The sequence below is a fragment of the Dreissena polymorpha genome, chromosome 9, assembly GCF_020536995.1.
Source record: "Dreissena polymorpha isolate Duluth1 chromosome 9, UMN_Dpol_1.0, whole genome shotgun sequence".
Classification (NCBI taxonomy): domain Eukaryota; kingdom Metazoa; phylum Mollusca; class Bivalvia; order Myida; family Dreissenidae; genus Dreissena; species Dreissena polymorpha.
In genome coordinates, this window is record NC_068363.1 from 38,536,973 (window position 1) to 38,557,111 (window position 20,139).

Consider the following 20,139-nt stretch of genomic DNA (forward strand, 5'->3'; position numbering starts at 1 on the left):
AATAAAGGTTTTTGATTTTCAAAGGTTGCTTTTCCTTCTTCACCAAACATCATACATTTCTGAAATCTTTAGACTTCAGAAAGATGTTGATTTACTTGTAATATACCATAACTTTATATCACAAAATAAGGTTTTTATACGCATTAAAATTCACCTTGAACAGTGCCAAATAAAAAAAATATAAGGGAGGGGAAACCCCTCCCGCACCATCCCAATTTTGGCCCCACCCCCCAGTTAAAAAATCCTGGATACGGGCCTGAATATGCTATGAAGGCTAACTTGACAACGACAGGTGACATGCTGGATTGCTAAATCAACATTTAAATCGGGGTTTTACCGATACCAGAAACTATGAATGATTTAAAAGGCCAATCTCAATGGGATGAGCTAGTTAGAGTTGGCTATTGGGTTTTGTGAAGCGTAAAGTGACAAAGAGTATACTAGTATTGCGGATTTTTTAAAATTGTTGCATATATTCGGTTACTGTTTTCACAAACTCGGTTTCAACAAAACGTTAACGAAAGGTGCATCGGCGTGCTCTGTAAGTACAATTTGTCATTATACTAAAAATATTAATTCATTTAGAAAAAAATGTACGTTTAATTAACTGTATTATTCTCGCTACGAAAACATTCAGTTTCCAAAACTACGAAATATTTATACATGCTTGTCATTCCGGTCGGGAATTCTTATAGACTAATTGTTATGTTACGGCTAGTATGATACGATACTTTCGATGCGGTTGTTAAGTTCGAGACTCGAATCTTATATGAAAACGATATAACGATATATGCCTTTAAAACGTTAAAGGCATACACACAAGTCCAATACAAATCAACTATATTAAGTCATTTAAATATGATACACATTATACTGTGTTCAATACTGCTTAATTGTTTTTTTACAGATCGACATGATGTCTTGGATTCGAATTCCTCACGTACCACTCGCTATACTACTGGTAACAGTGTACCAAAAAGGCGATTGCATCTTAGATGGCACAATAGTCAGCGATGCAAGAGAGATCGAGAATGGTGATAACACTTCCGCGCCACTTTGCAAGTTCAGTGCATGGGAAAGAAGCAAGAGTTATTTTGACGTGCAGTTTCACGAATCAGATCCAGTATTCGTGAAATTCAACCTAACGATAAGAGAGAAATCAGTCGTGGAATTGAGTCACACCGACGACGTGATATTGCCGCATAACTGGGTCTGGACATACTCAACCGATAAATCGAATTATCCATATCTAAGCTGGTACATAGACTATGGTGTCGTTTCATTCTCCCTGCTTGATGCACGAACACTCGAACTCGACTATTTGGCTCTAGATGTGATACCGGTTAACCGAACGGAAAACTGTCGATTAATCATTGGAGACAACGCATCCATGATTAATGTAGCAAAGGCCTTATTTGAGATTGTTGTTACAAATAATCCCGAGCATCCATATCGAAAACATTTCTTCTGCTATCTGACAAAACTTCCAAAAGTTGACAATTTTGCAGGACTATACTTTAATTTTCCAACTAATGTATTTCAATACTCGTGTTGCATTTTTGATTACTCCTACACCGAGGGAAAGTATTCAGATCCGGAATGTAATCAAAAACAGCAGAAATGGACTCTATGTACAACAGGGCCATATTTTGCCGGAATAATTTTACTAGCGTTTTGTCCTATATTCGTCTTTCAATTCTTAACTACAGTAGGCAAACACGAAATATGTCAGCCATATGACTTCAATTGTCTCATCGATACTCCTTTAACGTTATGTCAAGATATACAAGAAGAGGACATGTGGATATTTCTAGACGGGAGACCTCCTCTCAGATTATTCGATCTGCCTTCAAGGCTGCTATCGGACTTGAAAGAAAATCGCCCGTTAACATATTCAAGGCTGAGCCGACTGTTGTGTGTTCTTATTGCTCCCGTGTTGCTATTTGTAAGGGTGCTTCTGTTCAAAGACGGCATTGGTTCAAAGAACACAGTAACAGTGGACGATCTGGTTGCAAAAGGTACCCCATTAGGATTCCTGACTATTCTTGCGAAATATGAACACGCACGGCAAACATTTGTTCCAATTCTAGGAGGGCCTTGGGTAGTTTTGGGGTTATTCTATATTCTTGGTATTATTATCATCGTTGCGCCAAACAGTTTTAAGCAAATCATTGAAAACGGAACGCCGACAAAGAGAACTTGGTCGCCATTATTTTTTGGAGTTGACGAGGTGTTGCGCATGGCTATGCTTGAACCGGAAACAGCACCCGGATACAGTAGGGCTTCCGAGTTTTGTCGAGGGAGCTTTCTTATGCTTTTCAATGGTTTATTTTGGAAAAGAGTCTGCTATGTAAACAAAAAGCGGTTTCTACGGTTAATAGTCCGTTACAAAATTGCGTTTATTTTACTCGTTATACCAGTGACCGTCCTTAGTTTCCTTGAGTTCGCTACTTGCCTTATCTACAACGCCGTACCATTCTTTAGCGGTGGCGTTATTTTAATGAAGGGTTATATCGTTTCCATATTAGATCAGATAAATTATCATTTTGGTTCAATAGTGTTTTCTTGCAAATTTTCTGTCGTGTTTATTATTTGTACGTGTTCCATACTATTCTGTCTGTTTTTGTATATTTTGTGTTTGATCTTCCTGGAAAGTTTCATATTCATATCGCAGATAACAATAATGTGCTTTGTAGCAGTTGTAGTGTTCCCTTCTTCTAGTTTTGGATATTTATTTTTTGTTGTAGCTATTTTGTACTATGTAACTCGCCTCATTCGATCATTCGGGAATGTGTACTTGGAATTGCTTTCAATCGCCGTTGAACAGTCTGTGGTTTCCGAATCCCATATTAAGTCTTCTGCGTATGAAAATACATCACAGAAGGTTCCATACGATGACACAGTGTGTGGCAACGACGTGCAAAACACTTCAGGAACACCTCCAGGCACAACAATCCATCGCACACGCCAAAGAAAGAACCTGCGCGGAATACCAAGGAGTCTGTTTGAATATTTGATTAACAAACACCGACCTTTATACTTACATGTGCTCAAATTACTATTAAGCATTACCCTAATTATAGCATTATGGGTTGTTACTCTGTACATACTTGACAAGTTCAACGTATCGTCTCCCTCGGAGAGGTCTGACGTCATGCACGTTGTCTTCGTGGTGATAGTCGGTGCGTTGCCAAGGGTGTTGGAAGTCGTTTTTATCGACGAAAGTGACGTTATTAAAAGACAAGTAGAAGAAACAAAGATTGCAAAGTCGATTGAACGTTATTGGAATTGTCAGACAGTACAACTTGAAAATTGCGCATGAAGTGTTTGAAAGGTGATAAAAGCGGTTTAATTGACGTGTGATAGGTGAAGGTTAATGATATCACATGGCGTGTAAATGCTTACTAGATATAACTCGTAAATTAGCTTATGTACAACTGATTTAACCACAGTGCAGCAAGCTGCAAAAATGCATTTAGTCACGCTTTGATTTTGTCATATTTTTTAACAATAATTGAGGAATTCGAATAAATATGTGGAATATTTTTTAATGAATGCAACATTTTGCCGCCCAAACATGTATTTTTATACTTGTTTTAATAACAGTTATTTTCTGTGATGGCAAAGTGTAAAATGACGTAATGACGTATACAAATCAAAATCATATATATATATATATATATACACATATGTGTGTGTGTGTGTACATTATAAAAATAACGTCATATTAGTCTCAACGACAAAATGTCGTAATGTAATTAATAAAAACACCAAAGGATTTTATCAAGTATTAATGTTTGATATTGTGTGATGTTGTTTTCGAGGATTCTTCAAGGAAGCAGTATTTTTCAAAATTCACAATTATTGTAATATAGCAAGCAAATGAACAACGTGTTTTGTACAATTGAAAGTATGCTTGTCCATAATACATTCACACAAAACCTTACTTGCAAACATTTTACACCATATGATAACACGTATTGTTTTCTTACAACAAATAATGTCATGCGTTAAAATGCAGTCATTTTAACTAGTCGATAACGCGCGTGCTATGGTCACATAACTGTTGCACATAATTGTATTCCTTACATTGTGTTTGTGTATGCGGATTAATCAAATAAAACTTAGGCAACATCGTTTTCTTGTCATTCAACAAACACATGTATCAGACCATGCGTCAAATGTCGTGTGCTCCTGTCAATGTAGTAGATAAGATCGCATTTCAGCATACTGTAGTGTAATATTAAGTTCATATAACTGATAAAGCATCGAAGCAATAGCATACAAGCTTATTATATGACGTCCTATTCATGAAAGAAGCTTTCCAGACATTGCATGATACATAAACTCAAATTGACAGTTTTCGAAATCATGCAACATTTATTTGTAAACATGAAAACTATTCCAGCCACACTGGACCCACTTCTGTTGTTTTTAATACAACTCAAAAAGACAATACGGATTAAAAACTTACTTATTGCCACTAGGGAATGCATTTGTTATGTGTAAATCCCCCATCATTTGAAATTAGTTTTGCTTTTTGTGCCACCTGTCGCTTGAAAATGTTCAAAGTTTTTATTTATGTACATATGCTCAAATATTGGGGAAACACTCTTTTCCATGTTCCTGATTCCATTGGCTGTTTCGATAGGCTGTTTCGGCTATGGAAAATAGTTGTATGGCCATAGACGAGAAAGACCGGTTATGGAAGAGAAAGACCGGTTATAGAACATTTAGTTTTAGAAAGACGTCGGAGGACTAAAAGATAAAAAGTAACATAAATTCCATTCTTAAATACGAATGAAATTATATGTACTGGTACTAGTCTTATATCTGCAATGGTCAAATATGGATGTGTATGGTGTACTACACGTATGGTTTATAAGTTTAATGTACATCGATAATAAATATATAATCAGGCAACTTGATAGTGCGCGTGCATGTGATGAGCGCTACTGCAAGTCGACTATGGCCACAGTAAATAACTATTAAAATGACAACATTGCTCATTTCTTCAAGTCGACTATGGTCACAGTGAATGACACTAAAACTGAAACAATTTTTCGTTACTGCAAGTCAAATATAGCTACAGTAAATGAAACTTAAAATGTCACCACTGTTCATTAATGAAAGTCGACTATGACCACAGCAAATGACTCTTAAAATGACACAATTGTTCATTACTGCAGTTCGACTATGGCCACAGTTAATGACTCTTAAAATAACACCATCGTTCATTACTAAAAGTCGACTATGGCCACAGTAAATGACTCTTAAAATGTCACCACTGTTCATTACTGCAGCTCGACTATGGCCAAAGTAAATGACTCTTAAAATAACACCATCGTTCATTACTAAAAGTCGACTATGGCCACAGTAAATGACTCTTAAAATGTCACCACTGTTCATTACTGCAAGTAGACTATGGCCACAGTAAATGGCTCTTAAAATGTCACCACTGTTCATTTCTGCAAGTCGACTATGGCCACAGAAAATGACTCTTAAAATGACACCATCGTTCATTACTGCTAATCGACTATGGCCACAGTAAATGCCTTTTAAAATGACACCATCGTTCATTACTAAAAGTCGACTATGGCCACAGTAAATGACTCTTAAAATGACACCATCGTTCATAACTGAAAGTCGACTATGGCCACAGTAAATTACTCTTAAAATTACACCATCGTTCATTACTGCAATTCGACTATGGCCACAGTTAATGACTCTTAAAATGACACCACCGTTCATAACTGGAAGTCGACTATGGCCACAGTAAATGACTCTTAAAATGTCACCACTGTTCATTACTTCAATTCGACTATGGCCACAGTAAATGACTCTTAAAATAACACCATCGTTCATTACTAAAAGTCGACTATGGCCACAGTAAATGACTCAAAAAGACACCATTTTTCAGTACTGCAAGTCGACTATGGCCACAGTAAATGACTCTTTAAATGACACCTACGTCCAATACTACAAGTCGACTATGGCCACAGTAAATGAATCTTACAATTACACCATTGTTCATTACTGTAAGTTGACTATGGCCACAGTAAATGACTCTTAAAATGTCACCACTGTTCATTACTGCAAGTCGACAATGGCCACAGTAAATGATTCTTAAAATGACACCATCGTTCATTACTGCTAGTCAACTATGGCCGCAGTAAAAGACTCTTAAAATGACACCATCGTTCATTACTAAAAGTCGACTATGGCCACAGTAAATGACTCTTAAAATGACACCATCGTTCATTACTGCAATTCGACTATGGCCACAGTAAATGACTCTTAAAATAACACCATCGTTCATTACTTAAAGTCGACTATGGCCACAGTAAATGACTCTTAAAATGACACCATCGTACATTACTGCAAGTCGACTATGGCCACAGTAAATGACTCTTAAAATGACACCATCGTTCATTACTGCAAGTCGACTATGGCAGCAGTAAAACCATCGTTCATTACTGAAAGTCGACTATGGCCACAGTAAATGACTCTTAAAAGCGCACCACTGTTCATTACTGCAAGTCGACTATGGCCACAGTAAATGACTCTAAAAACGACACCATCGTACATTACTGCAAGTCGACTATGGCCACAGTAAATGACCCTTAAAATGTCACCATTGTTCATTACTGCAAGTCGACTATGGCCACAGTAAATGATTCTTAAAATGACACCATCGTTCATTACTGCTAGTCGACTATGGCCACAGTAAATGACTCTTAAAATGTCACCACTGTTCATTACTGCAGTTCGACTATGGCCACAGTTAATGACTCTTAAAATAACACCATCGTTCATTACTAAAAGTCGACTATGGCCACAGTAAATGACTCTTAAAATGTCACCACTGTTCATTACTGCAGCTCGACTATGGCCACAGTAAATGACTCTTAAAATAACACCATCGTTCATTACTAAAAGTCGACTATGGCCACAGTAAATGACTCTTAAAATGTCACCACTGTTCATTACTGCAAGTAGACTATGGCCACAGTAAATGGCTCTTAAAATGTCACCACTGTTCATTTCTGCAAGTCGACTATGGCCACAAAAAATGACTCTTAAAATGACACCATCGTTCATTACTGCTAATCGACTATGGCCACAGTAAATGCCTTTTAAAATGACACCATCGTTCATTACTAAAAGTCGACTATGGCCACAGTAAATGACTCCTAAAATGACACCATCGTTCATAACTGAAAGTCGACTATGGCCACAGTAAATTACTCTTAAAATTACACCATCGTTCATTACTGCAATTCGACTATGGCCACAGTTAATGACTCTTAAAATGACACCACCGTTCATAACTGGAAGTCGACTATGGCCACAGTAAATAACTCTTAAAATGTCACCACTGTTCATTACTTCAATTCGACTATGGCCACAGTAAATGACTCTTAAAATAACACCATCGTTCATTACTAAAAGTCGACTATGGCCACAGTAAATGACTCAAAAAGACACCATTTTTCAGTACTGCAAGTCGACTATGGCCACAGTAAATGACTCTTTAAATGACACCTACGTCCAATACTACAAGTCGACTATGGCCACAGTAAATGAATCTTAAAATTACACCATTGTTCATTACTGTAAGTTGACTATGGCCACAGTAAATGACTCTTAAAATGTCACCACTGTTCATTACTGCAAGTCGACTATGGCCACAGTAAATGATTCTTAAAATGACACCATCGTTCATAACTGCTAGTCGACTATGGCCACAGTAAAAGACTCTTAAAATGACACCATCGTTCATTACTAAAAGTCGACTATGGCCACAGTAAATGACTCTTAAAATAACACCATCGTTCATTACTGCAATTCGACTATGGCCACAGTAAATGACTCTTAAAATGATACCATTGTACATTACTGCAAGTCGACTATGGCCACTGTAAATGACTCTTAAAATGACCCATTGTACATTACTGCAAGTCGACTATGGCCACAGTAAATGACTCTTAAAATGTCACCACTGTTCATTACTGCAAGTCGACTATGGCCACAGTAAATGATTCTTAAAATGACACCATCGTTCATTACTACTAGTCAACTATGGCCTTAGTAAAAGACTCTTAAAATGACACCATCGTTCATTACTAAAAGTCGACTATGGCCACAGTAAATGACTCTTAAAATGACACCATCGTACATTACTGCAAGTCGACTATGGCCACAGTAAATGACTCTTAAAATGACACCATCGTTCATTACTGCAAGTCGACTATGGCCACAGTAAAACCATCGTTCATTACTGAAAGTCGACTATGGCCACAGTAAATGACTCTTAAAAGGGCACCACTGTTCATTACAGCAAGTCAACTATGGCCACAGTAAATGACTCTAAAAACGACACCATCGTACATTACTGCAAGTCGACTATGGCCACAGTAAATGACTCTTAAAATTTCACCACTGTTCATTACTGCAAGTCGACTATGGCCACAGTAAATGATTCTTAAAATGACACCATCGTTCATTACTGCTAGTCGACTATGGCCACAGTTAATGACTCTTAAAATGACACCACCGTTCATTACTGGAAGTCGACAATGGCCACAGTAAATGACTCTTTAAATGTCACCACTGTTCATTACTGCAGTTCGACTATGGCCACAGTTAATGACTCTTAAACTGACACCATCGTTCATTACTGCAAGTCGACTATGGCCACAGTAAAACCATCGTTCATTACTGAAAGTCGACTATGGCCACAGTAAATGACTCTTAAAGTGAGCAATGGTTTCATAGGATTTCTACATGTTCTAGTGGTTACAATATTGTAAAAGAAAGTCATATATATTTTACTCTTCATTGGATCACATAAGTTCATAGGAATTTGGTCGAAGTTCTATCGCCATTTCATTCCGATCTTTTTTATATATATTTCAGTGACATTTTGTGCTTGCTTAACCATTGCAAATTTATTACAAACGTAGTCGCGGCACCAAAAAGTTCCTTCGGATATGGATTTTGCGTTTTCGCGTTAGAGGTATTAATTCATACATTACTCTCCGTTGCATGCCTATTGATTATCATATTCAAATATTAATGCACAATTTCATTAACGTATTGTCATACTCTTGAAACAGTGTACATTCTATAATCATTTGGTTCTTTTTTATCAGTTTTTTCCTCATGTAATTCAGGCACTGACTGTCGTGGAGAAAAACATCCAAGATACCTTTTCAGAAAACGGGTAAGTTGTAATTGTCATAAATAAGGTAGCTTTTCTGCAATTAAATTCAATGCACTGATACACTAAGCTTATTCAAAATGTGCGTTAATGCTTACAAAAACTGACTTTAACAGCAGAAATGCTTTGTAAACGGCGTAGTATTCGAACTCGGTCTTGCCACCGAAACCTATGTGTGACGGTGTTGTGGAATTGGTCTTTATGCGTCTGTTACTTGCCCAAAGTCAAGAGCTACTTCGAATTCTATGAGCTCCGAACGAAATAGATAAACTCTATATGAGAAATTCGTAAAGACCAAAGTATCGCAATGATCCGGTTGCATTACGAACAGGCACTTAGTACAGTACAATGCCTAGCAATGGCAACTGTATATTGCATAAGCGCTTGGCATTCAAAATACCAATTATTTTGAAAGCTATCTGTGTTCCCTTATTCATATAACCACTTTATATTTAGGATAAGAGCCGAAATATTTTGAATCAATCAACGATTAAAGTCGAGGTTCGATTGTAAAGAAAAAATATGTGTTATTCGCTTATTCACAATTTCTCCTGACAAACGGTACCATACACAATGTAAAACTTTCCCTTTCTTTGATTTCATACAAATTTCACAAAACATGGGAAATTGATTGCTTACTTAAACTGTCAATAATGACGACATTTACAGGAACCACCCTTTGGTAAAGCTCGTAGCTAACGAAAAGCTGAAATCAGCTTTCAAGAAGAACAAAAGGTATTTCGTATTATATTTTTTTATTGAGTATTGATTTTTTTCATGAACTATTCCAGTCAGCCATAACATAATCATTGGGCCATTTACAATGGATTTAGAAAGTGAAAAATAAACATAATCTTGCATATGACCGATTTTGTAAAGGTTAAAAATTAGTATGTGGAAAGATATACATCTAAGGTCGTGCTCGATCGAGACTGCCATCAACATTTGTTAAAAACTAAACTTAAACTTATAAAAATTAAAACCAATACCATTTCTATATTAAATTACAGACTAGTTTCATCGTATACAGAATCCGTCCTCGTCAAGGAAGCGTGTTCAGTGATCATGCACGAGGTATAGAGTATGGTCTTTGATTATTTTTTGTAACAAGTATTATCTTACAATAATATATACGTTTTCAAAACATGATTTTATTTATAAGAGTGCGTAACATTTTGTTCATTTTGTGCACAACCACATTTTATTCACGAAAGTATAAACTTGCGCTGTGTTTGTGTAAATTTAATTCGTTAAATGTAAATATTTTAAATGTTAATGGGAAGAACAAAGTCTTAAAAAGTACAATATCTCCATATAACATGCCTGTTAGACTGTCAATAGACATAGAATCCCGTTTTAATTTTACGCTGTTTTTAAAGGCGAGTCCGAACAATATAAATAGTAAAGGCAAAAATTTAAAGTTATATAATTAATTGAAAAAAGTATATCGGTTTCGAATGTCATACAAAAATTATTTTCTTCTTTGGTGTCAAAGTAAACTACATATTCGTAAAGAAAATATTTCACAGTACATGTATGTAAAATTTGTTAAATATTCTCATAATCGTTTGTTTCAAATCATAAAACTGCAGGCGACTGGATGTAGTTATAAAGAGGCCACAGAGGCTCTGCAACGAACGGTGGCCAAAAGTATTTTCACAGCATAAAGCCTGGCAACAACTCACCGTATGTATTGTCCATATCATTAATACTACAATGATCAGTTTTGTAAAAACATATAGCAGTCATATTAGGTTTTTCTTTTCGTATAAATGTCATAGAAATTTCATTCGGATTTACGTTTTACAAAATGGTTAAAAGAGATATCTGTAACGTGTTTTAGCATAACCAAGCCATTAATACAATTACTAGTCACAGGCAATTTATGATTAGTAAAAGTTTATCGTATCATCGAAATAAAACAATTACTTATAAGTGTCTTCGTAGCCTTTGACACTTTAAAAGTTTGACTTGTTATGTAACTTGATGTGTTTTTAGTTAATGCAGGCTCGAGCATAAAAGAATATTGGTCAAGCGCCCTAGCGGATAGACGTAAGTAAAACACGGAACATAAATTTTACAGATGAAATTGTAGGTGCTCATGAAATTTCATTTAAGAAATTTTTCTGGATAGTAGATGTATATTCATGTTAAAAAGCATGTTTTCTTGTAGCTTATGTCACAACTTTCATGGTACTCAAAAACTGTGTGAGAATCCTAGTCAATATGTCGTACCAGATTGGATTTTGTTGCAATCTATTTCAAAGGTAAAGCCTGGTGAACACAAAGACGCTAACATCCTGCAGAAAAGTTCAACATGGCTGACAACACCGTACGGTCGGAAGATGTGTAAGGACAAAAGTGGGATCGTTGCATTACAGACACCGGTTTACTGTTAACTGTTGAGTTATCGATCCGGACAGAACTTAAGTGTGCACCACTGCAGTATGATGACATTTAAGTTTTATAGACTTTCATGCAATAGTTACTGTCACACAGCTCCGGACATTGAAAGTGGAAGGACGGAGAACCACACAGAAACAATATCGGCGAATGATGATGTATATTTGTTTTAAGTTTCGTGAAATAGGTACTGTGAAACAGCTCCGGACGTACAACCTTCCTGAATTTCAATCTATTAAGGGGCAATAAATTAATTACGCGTGCACCGCTGTATGATTGAACACATTCATATTAAGTTTAATGAAATGTAATAAATAATTATTGATAAACACCTCCGGACATCGCCAAAATAATATTCCTTCACTGTCTTAGAGGGGTAAAAAGCCATCATAAGGGAGGTGTAATTTTGTCTACTTACAAGAGTTGGTGCATTCGGATTAAATGCGTATTCTACATGCAATAATAAATGCATGCAACAATAAATATCTTTCTTGCAACAAGCGTAAATCTACTGCAAATCTTAGCAAAACATTTGCAAACGTATGTGCGTGTGTATAGTGACGCAATCATAGGTTTTTCCATAGATAATTTGTTTCTTAATGACAATATGTTTGTATTTGATTAATAAAATACCTGGATATTATATGAATATGTCAGTTTCTGTTCCGAATCGCCACCCTGCTTCTTTCTAGCAGCACCATGTACCTTTTGGGATCCAAGATCTTACCCTGTATTATACATACGTACGTGGTCCTTTATTCATGGCAGGTGATGAATTGCCAAAACAGAACGGCACAAAACGAAACAAAATACAAAAAGAGTACAATAAAGCCGGTGTCACCGCTTTGGAACGGTCAATGTTAACTACTGGGCAGGTTAAACAGGTTAATGAGCGCTCAAACTCATACGTGAATCAGGAATATTCATTATACATACAAGTGTAAAATATAGTACTCTTACATTGTATTATATTTATGGCTATATGGTTGATAAGAGCGCCTATGTCTTTTGACTAAATCTCGTTCATATTTCAGTATTTATGGCTATATGGCGAATAAGAGCGACTATGTCTTTTGAATAAATGCCTATAATGGGATAAGAGCGCCTTTGTCTTTTCATTAAATCTCGTTCTAATTTCCGTATTTATTGCCTATATGGATGATAAAAGAGACTATTTGTTTTAACAAAATGTCGTTCATATTTCCGTATTAATGCTTATCAAGGGAAAAGAGCGCCTATGTATATTGACTAAATCTCGTTCATATTTCCGTATTAATGGCTATATGGCGGATAAGAGCGCCTATGTGGTTTGCCTAAAACTCGTTCACAATTTTGTATCAATGCTTATAATGGCATAAGAGCGCCTTTGTCTTTATACAAAATCTCATTCACATTTTCGTATTAATGCTTAAACATAGATAATTGGGGTTATTTACTGTGGCCATAGTCGACTTTCAGTAATGAACGATGGTGTCATTTTAAGAGTCATTTTCTGTGGCCATAGTCGACTTGCAGTAATGAACGATGGTGTAATTTTAAGATTCATTTACTGTGGCCATAGTCGACTTCCAGTAATGAACGATGGTGTCATTTTAATGTCATTTACTGTGGCCATAGTCGACTTTTAGTAATGAACGATGGTGTTATTTTGAGAGTCATTTACTGTGGCCATAGTCGAATAGCAGTAATGAACGATGGTGTCATTTCAAGAGTCATTTACTGTGGCCATAGTCGACTTGCAGTAATGAACGATGGTGTCATTTTAATAGTCATTTACTGTGGCCATAGTCGACTTGCAGTAATGAACGATGGTCTTATTTTAAGAGTCATATACTGTGGCCATAGTCGACTTTTAGTATTGAACGATGGTGTCATTTGAAGAGTCATTTACTGTGGCCATAGTCGACCTTTAGTAATGAACGATGGTGTTATTTTAAGAGTCATTTACTGTGGCCATAGTCGACTTTCAGTAATGAACGATGGTGTTATTTTAAGAGTCATTTACTGTGGCCATAGTCGACATTTAGTATTGAACGATGGTGTCATTTTAAGAGTCATTTACTGTGGCCATAGTCGACATTTAGTAATGAAGGATGGTGTCATTTCAAGAGTCATTTACTGTGGCCATAGTCGACTTTCAGTAATGAACGATGGTGTTATTATAAGAGTCATTTACCGTGGCCATAGTCGACTTTTAGTATTGAACGATGGTGTTATTTTAAGAGTCATTTACTGTGGCCATAGTCGACTGCCGGTAATGAACGGTGGTGTCATTTTAAGAGTCATTTACTGTGGCCATAGTCGAATTGAATTAATAACGATGGTGTCATTTTAAGAGTCATTTACTGTGGCCATAGTCGATTTGCAGTAATGAACGATGGTCTTATTTTAAGAGTCATTTACTGTGGCCATAGTCGACTTTCAGTAATGAACGATGGTGTCATTTTAAGAGTCATTTACTGTGGCCATAGTCGACATTTAGTAATGAAGGATGGTGTCATTTTAAGAGTCATTTACTGTGGCCATAGTCGACTTTCAGTAATGAACGATGGTGTCATTTTAAGAGTCATTTACTGTGGCCATAGTCGTCTTGCAGTAATGAGCAGTGGTGACATTTTAAAAGTCATTTACTGTGGCCATAGTCGACTGCCAGTAATGAACGGTGGTGTCATTTTAAGAGTCATTTACTGTGGCCATAGTCGAATTGAAGTAATGAACGATGGTGTCATTTTAAGAGTCATTTACTGTGGCCATAGTCGACTTGCAGTAATGAACGATGGTCTTATTTTAAGAGTCATTTACTGTGGCCATAGTCGACTTTCAGTAATGAACGATGGTGTTATTATAAGAGTCATTTACCGTGGCCATAGTCGGCTTTTAGTATTGAACGATGGTGTCATTTTAAGAGTCATTTACTGTGGCCATAGTCAACCTTTAGTAATAAACGATGGTGTTATTTTAAGAGTCATTTACTGTGGCCAGAGTCGACTTTGCAGTAATGAACGATGGTGTCATTTTAAGAGTCATTTACTGTGGCCATAGTCGACTTGCAGTAATGAACGATGGTGTCATTTGAAGAGTCATTTGCTGTGGCCATAGTCGACTTGCAGTAATGAACGATGGTCTTATTTTAAGAGTCATATACTGTGGCCATAGTCGACTTCCAGTTATAATCGATGGTGTCATTTTAAGTGTCATTTACTGTGGCCATAGTCGACTTTCAGTAATGAACGATCGTGTCATTTTAAGAGTCGTTTGCTGTGGCCATAGTCGACATTCATTAATGAACGATGGTGTCATTTTAAAAGTCATTTACTGTGGCCATAGTCGACTTTAAGTAATGAACGATGGTGTCATTTTAAGAGTCATTTAATGTGGCCATAGTCGACTTGCAGTAATGAACGATGGTGTTATTTTAAGAGTCATTTACTGTGGCCATAGTCGACTTTTAGTATTAAACGATGGTGTCATTTTAAGAGTCATTTACTGTGGCCATAGTCGACCTTAAGTAATGAACGGTGGTTTCATTTTAAGAGTCATTTACTGTGGCCATAGTCGACTTGCAGTAATGAACGATGGTCTTATTTTAAGAGTCATATACTGTGGCCATAGTCGACTTGCAGTAATGAACGATGGTGTCATTTTAAGTGTAATTTACTGTGGCCATAGTCGACTTTCAGTTATGAACGATGGTGTCATTTTAAGAGTCATTTACTGTGGCCATAGTCGACTTGCAGTAATGAGCAGTGGTGACATTTCAATAATCATTTACTGTGGCCATAGTCGACTGCCAGTAATGAACGGTGGTGTCATTTTAAGAGTCATTTACTGTGGCCATAGTCGACTTGTAGTAATGAACGATGGGTGTCTTTTTAAGAGTCATTTACTGTGGCCATAGTCGATTTGTAGTAATAAACGATGGGTGTCATTTTAAGAGTCATTTACTGCGGCCATAGTCGACTTTTAGTAATGAACGATGGTGTCATTTTAAGAGTCATTTACTGTGGCCATAGTAGACTTTGAGTAATGAACGATGGTGTTATTTTAAGAGTCATATACTGTTGCCATAGATGACTTGCAGTAATGAACTTAGGTGTCATTTTAAGAGTCATTTACTGTGGCCATATTCGACTTGCAGTAATGAACGATGGTCTCATTTTAAGAGCCATTTACTGTGGCCATAGTCGACTTTCAGAAATGAACGATGGTGCGATTTTCAGTGTTATTTACTGTGGCCATATTCGACTTTTAGTAAAGACTATAGACATTTTATAGTCAAGAACAATAATTCGATTTTGAAATAATCTTTAGTGGTAAAGGATGAGGTGTGCTAACGAATGCAATTTGAAATATTATTTTCTCACGCCGTGGCTAGACTTCTAGAAGGAAAGAACTGAAAAAATAGACTTTTTGTTTTAAATGTATTAGTCCGTCGGTACCGTACATATTACGAACAAACGTATTCGCTTTTAAATGTAACTTAAATCTTTTGAACATCATGCACAAACTATTTAGCGTTGAACTGTTTTGCTGAATAAAAATGTTGCGTAATTTGGTGTTTCACTGCCTTTTTGCAGACAATGGAAAAGAGACATTTCAGACAATGGAAAAAAGACGTTCCCCAAATATTGTGCCTTACTGTTGTGGCTACACTCCACTTTTTGTTATTGTCGAAAAAGGCAGCCGAACAGATTATGGCCTGCGTGTATTAAGTACTTTCAGAATATCCGCAACGGGTTTATTTCTTTCGGGCTGATGGAGTCTTTTTGGAATTTTCCGAAACGTAGAGGTTCGTCATTGTAAGGAAGTGTTTTGATTGGCTGCGAGCATGCCGCAAGATCCGCAAGTATCGGAGCGCAGGATAGTATAAAAATGATGACAAAACGGGAACGCAAGCTTTTAACGTTGGAACTTTCGGTCAACAACTTCTAAATTTATTGACGAAAAAATATAACTTACTATCATTTGGAAACTTAAAACACTAACATTTTAACAACAAAAAGATGGAGGATAGAGGAATCAAGGATGGAAGCGTAAATAATAGATGCTGAATCTTAATAATTGAGAAGATTAGATCGACGACTGCGTCTTACATTTAAACATTAACATTACTTTAAACATACGACTATGCGTTGATAGTTATTAATTAATTTATTTATTCATTTATTTCTCAAACAATTATTAATAAGATAATTGGACCGACACCAAACTTGACGTACGAACTGTAATAAAATACAGTTGCTAATCAAATTCATTTATTACCTAATGCCTTATATAAATGATAATTAATTATGTTTTGCTATTTCCTCGTCGTAAAAGTAATGTTGCAATGTTTTAAACTATTACCGGTGAATATTTCGAACTGTTGACCGGTCAATAGTTTGAACTGTTGCCCGCTCGTGTATACTTTGAAATTTGATTATGTAATAAAACAGTTATTTCATGGATGCTTGGTGAAAAGTCAAAACTGTTGTCCCAAGGTAACAGGCATGACTTTGGAACTGTTGCCCGAGGCCGATTGACTGTTCACCGCGCATCCATGAAATAACTGTATACTATTTCGTCTGTTATTTGTACACCGAGAAAGTTTGTCCCTCTTCTAAGATGTAACATGCCAAAGATATATTTTTATCGGAACGCCAAGGTACGGATTCGCGTTACAATATTTATAGTTTTACTCTACTAACAGTTAAAGGCCTTCTTTAGAAAATTAAGCGAGTAACTATCTACTGCCAAAAGACAGTTTAAAAAGAAACAATTAGTCGTTCAGTTTCAAAACGTTATCAAGCCGGAAAATTAGTAAAAGTAGGTTTATGAGTTATATTTTTTCCTGTCAAGATTATTAACCTGATATACAGTTTTAACAGTTACATGGAAATTCTTCATATTTTTAGAAATTGCATACCCGTGTATTGCATTTGTATCTTTGATATCAACGGTTTAGATTCGACAATCCCCCAGAAATGCAATCCAACGGAGTATCACCTCGATGGTTTTACTCATTGTCTGCTCAAGAAGTGTCCAATCGCGAGCAGGTGACAATGTTCATCGAGCGGCAGATGTACCTAATACGACCGAATGGCAATCGGCACCAATGTCTCTGTGCAATTGTGCTGCATCGGAAAACATCAAGCGCAATCTGGTCTCAAGTAACATGAGCACAATCCACTGTTAGTATACAAAAAGCCGGAATGCAATGTAAAGCAGCCGAAATAGAACTTATCCACCACGGGCCCTTACATAGTCGGAATTATTATATTGGCATATTGCCCAATATTCAATTTTAAATTGTTCAGTGTACCAAAAGACAAAATATTCAGTCTTATGACCAAGAGGGTCTCGTTGATGTCACAGCACCCTTTCTCTAGATAGAAAATAGGGTCATAGCTGAATACTTCTTAACGGTAAACCTCCGCTTCCAATGTGGATGTGCCTTCGAGACTGGTTTTTAGCTTTGAGCAAAATGCCCCAGTTGTATAATCACGAATGATTCGTTTGATTTATTAAAAAAATATTGCCAGTACTTTTTTATAAGAGTGTCGATGTACACTGAATGGTATCGGTACAATTAACAAAATCACGGTAGGGGTTTCGAATGTTCTTACAATGTTCAGAAATATCCGTATAAATTGCATCGTCATCTACGTTCCTCGTTATACTTTGGAAGGAATGATTGCAACGCACAAGGCTTGAAAAGTACGCAAATGGGGCACAAGACAGGAATACCGAGGAACTTGTTCCATTATTTGAATCAAAAACATTTTCCGGTGTATATTCATAGAGGATATTTGTTGGATTCGATGGAATATCGATTTTATTTCACGAGTGATCATATACAATAATTGTTTCACGAGTGAAAAAATATTTTTTTATGATCACGAGTGAGTAAAAATCGATAATCCATTGAATCCAACAAATTTTCTTTTTATTTTATGCTTTTTGCACCGTTTATTTACATTGTGAAAGAGTTTAACTGGATAATTTCGCTTGATTTATGACGTCATTTCGTCGAAAAAATGAAGTCATTTCACAGTAAAACAGTGAAAAAATATCGATATTTTACCGTTATTTTTCACCGTTTAAAACAGTGAAATATCAGTTTTAATTCACTGATATTTCTCTATAAACCACCGGAAAGCATAAAATAAAGGTTCTGAAACGGACTTTGCACGCTGACACTACATTATTGGCCAGTTTGACGCAGTCTCAGAATCTGAGGGAACTGACGTCATAACAATTGGTGAGTTGCTAAGGGTTTTGGAAGTCAAGTTTATAGACGGAAGTAAGGTCATTAAAAATCAGATTGAGGATGCAAACATTTAACAGGAGAAGCCAGTCGGGGTTGGAAGTACATGTTTTGTCGTAGAAACATAGGGTTTAGCTTTGCTTTAAAATATGTTTTACTTTTTAATGTGTTTATTCCGTTAAAAATATTGCGTCAGGCTTACTAAGGTATGAGGAATTTTTGTATCGTATACATAGTAAAAATGTAATTTCTTTTCCTCGATAGCATGGTTACTTTGTAAACTGACTCAGTTGTAACACTATGTGTGTTTTTTCACAATTTTAAATACTGAAGAAGTACATTTTTTGTACTTTTCGAATTAATGCTATACTGTAACATCAGTATATCAAGTCGTTAAACCTTCTCACCTATCCTTATCCTATTTTACTCTATGCGATGACCTCATCTTCTGTGGGATGTGACCCCATATTTTGGTGTGATGTGACCTCTATCTTCTGGTTTGTTTTGACCCCATCGTCTGGTGTGTTGTAACACATATCTTCTGGTGTGTTTTGACCTCTATCTTCTGTTTTGTTGTAACCACATCTTCTGGTGTGCTGTGACCCTAACTTCTGTTTTGTTGTGACCCCCATCTTCTTGTATGTTGTGACCTCTATCTTCAGCTTTGTTGTAACCCCCATCTTATGGTGTGTTGTGACCAATTTGTTCTGGTGTCTTGTGACCTCTATCTTCTGGTTTGTTGTAATCAATTTTCGGGTGTGTTGTGACCCTTATCTTCCGTTATGTTTAGATCACATCTTCTGGTTGTTTGCGACGTATGTTCCGGTATGTTGTGACAACATCTGTTGGTGTGTGATCCCATCCTCCGATTTGTTGTATGTTTTGTTGTTATTGTATATGATGACACATTCTCCTGGTGTGTTGTATTTTTCTTGTTATTGTATATGATGACCCATTTTTCATGTGTGCTGTATGTTTTGCTGTGAGTGTATAAAAAGAAGGTCATCTTCCGGTGTGCTGTATTTTGTTTTTCATTTATCACTCGGCTTAAATAAGAGACTTGCGCAAGTAAATAATAATGTTTGAGAAATTTCCTATGTTATATAAAAAGTGCGAACAGTATATCGAAACCTTATAAAGATGTTGACGAATACAAAGGCAATACCAAGCTGTGCTGCTTAATGTATAGTTTTGTGTTGTTTGTTTTTCTTTAACAATACATTTCGGCATCGATACTTGTTTGTTTTCACTTGACCGACCATCTTTG

General features: G+C 36.3%; 1 protein-coding gene and 1 long non-coding RNA gene across 3 annotated transcripts; both read left to right on the top strand.

Moving 5' to 3' along the window:
• Positions 1-279: 279 nt before the first annotated feature.
• On the top strand, positions 280-4,136 carry LOC127845388 (uncharacterized). Its single transcript, XM_052376267.1, has 2 exons — positions 280-541; positions 908-4,136. The coding sequence occupies exon 2, from the start codon at positions 914-916 to the stop codon at positions 3,320-3,322; it is 2,409 nt and encodes an 802-aa protein (XP_052232227.1). The 5' UTR covers positions 280-541; positions 908-913; the 3' UTR covers positions 3,323-4,136.
• Positions 4,137-4,603: 467 nt separating this feature from the next.
• Positions 4,604-12,002, top strand: LOC127845513 (uncharacterized). 2 transcript variants are annotated; one of them, XR_008033245.1, is made up of 7 exons: positions 4,604-4,701; positions 9,177-9,226; positions 9,893-9,958; positions 10,234-10,297; positions 10,816-10,909; positions 11,231-11,275; positions 11,491-12,002. It is a non-coding gene; the product is annotated as an uncharacterized LOC127845513 (long non-coding RNA). The 2 variants fall into 2 exon arrangements; XR_008033244.1 differs by lacking the exon at positions 4,604-4,701 and adding an exon at positions 8,925-9,019.
• The last annotated feature ends 8,137 nt before the right edge of the window (positions 12,003-20,139 follow it).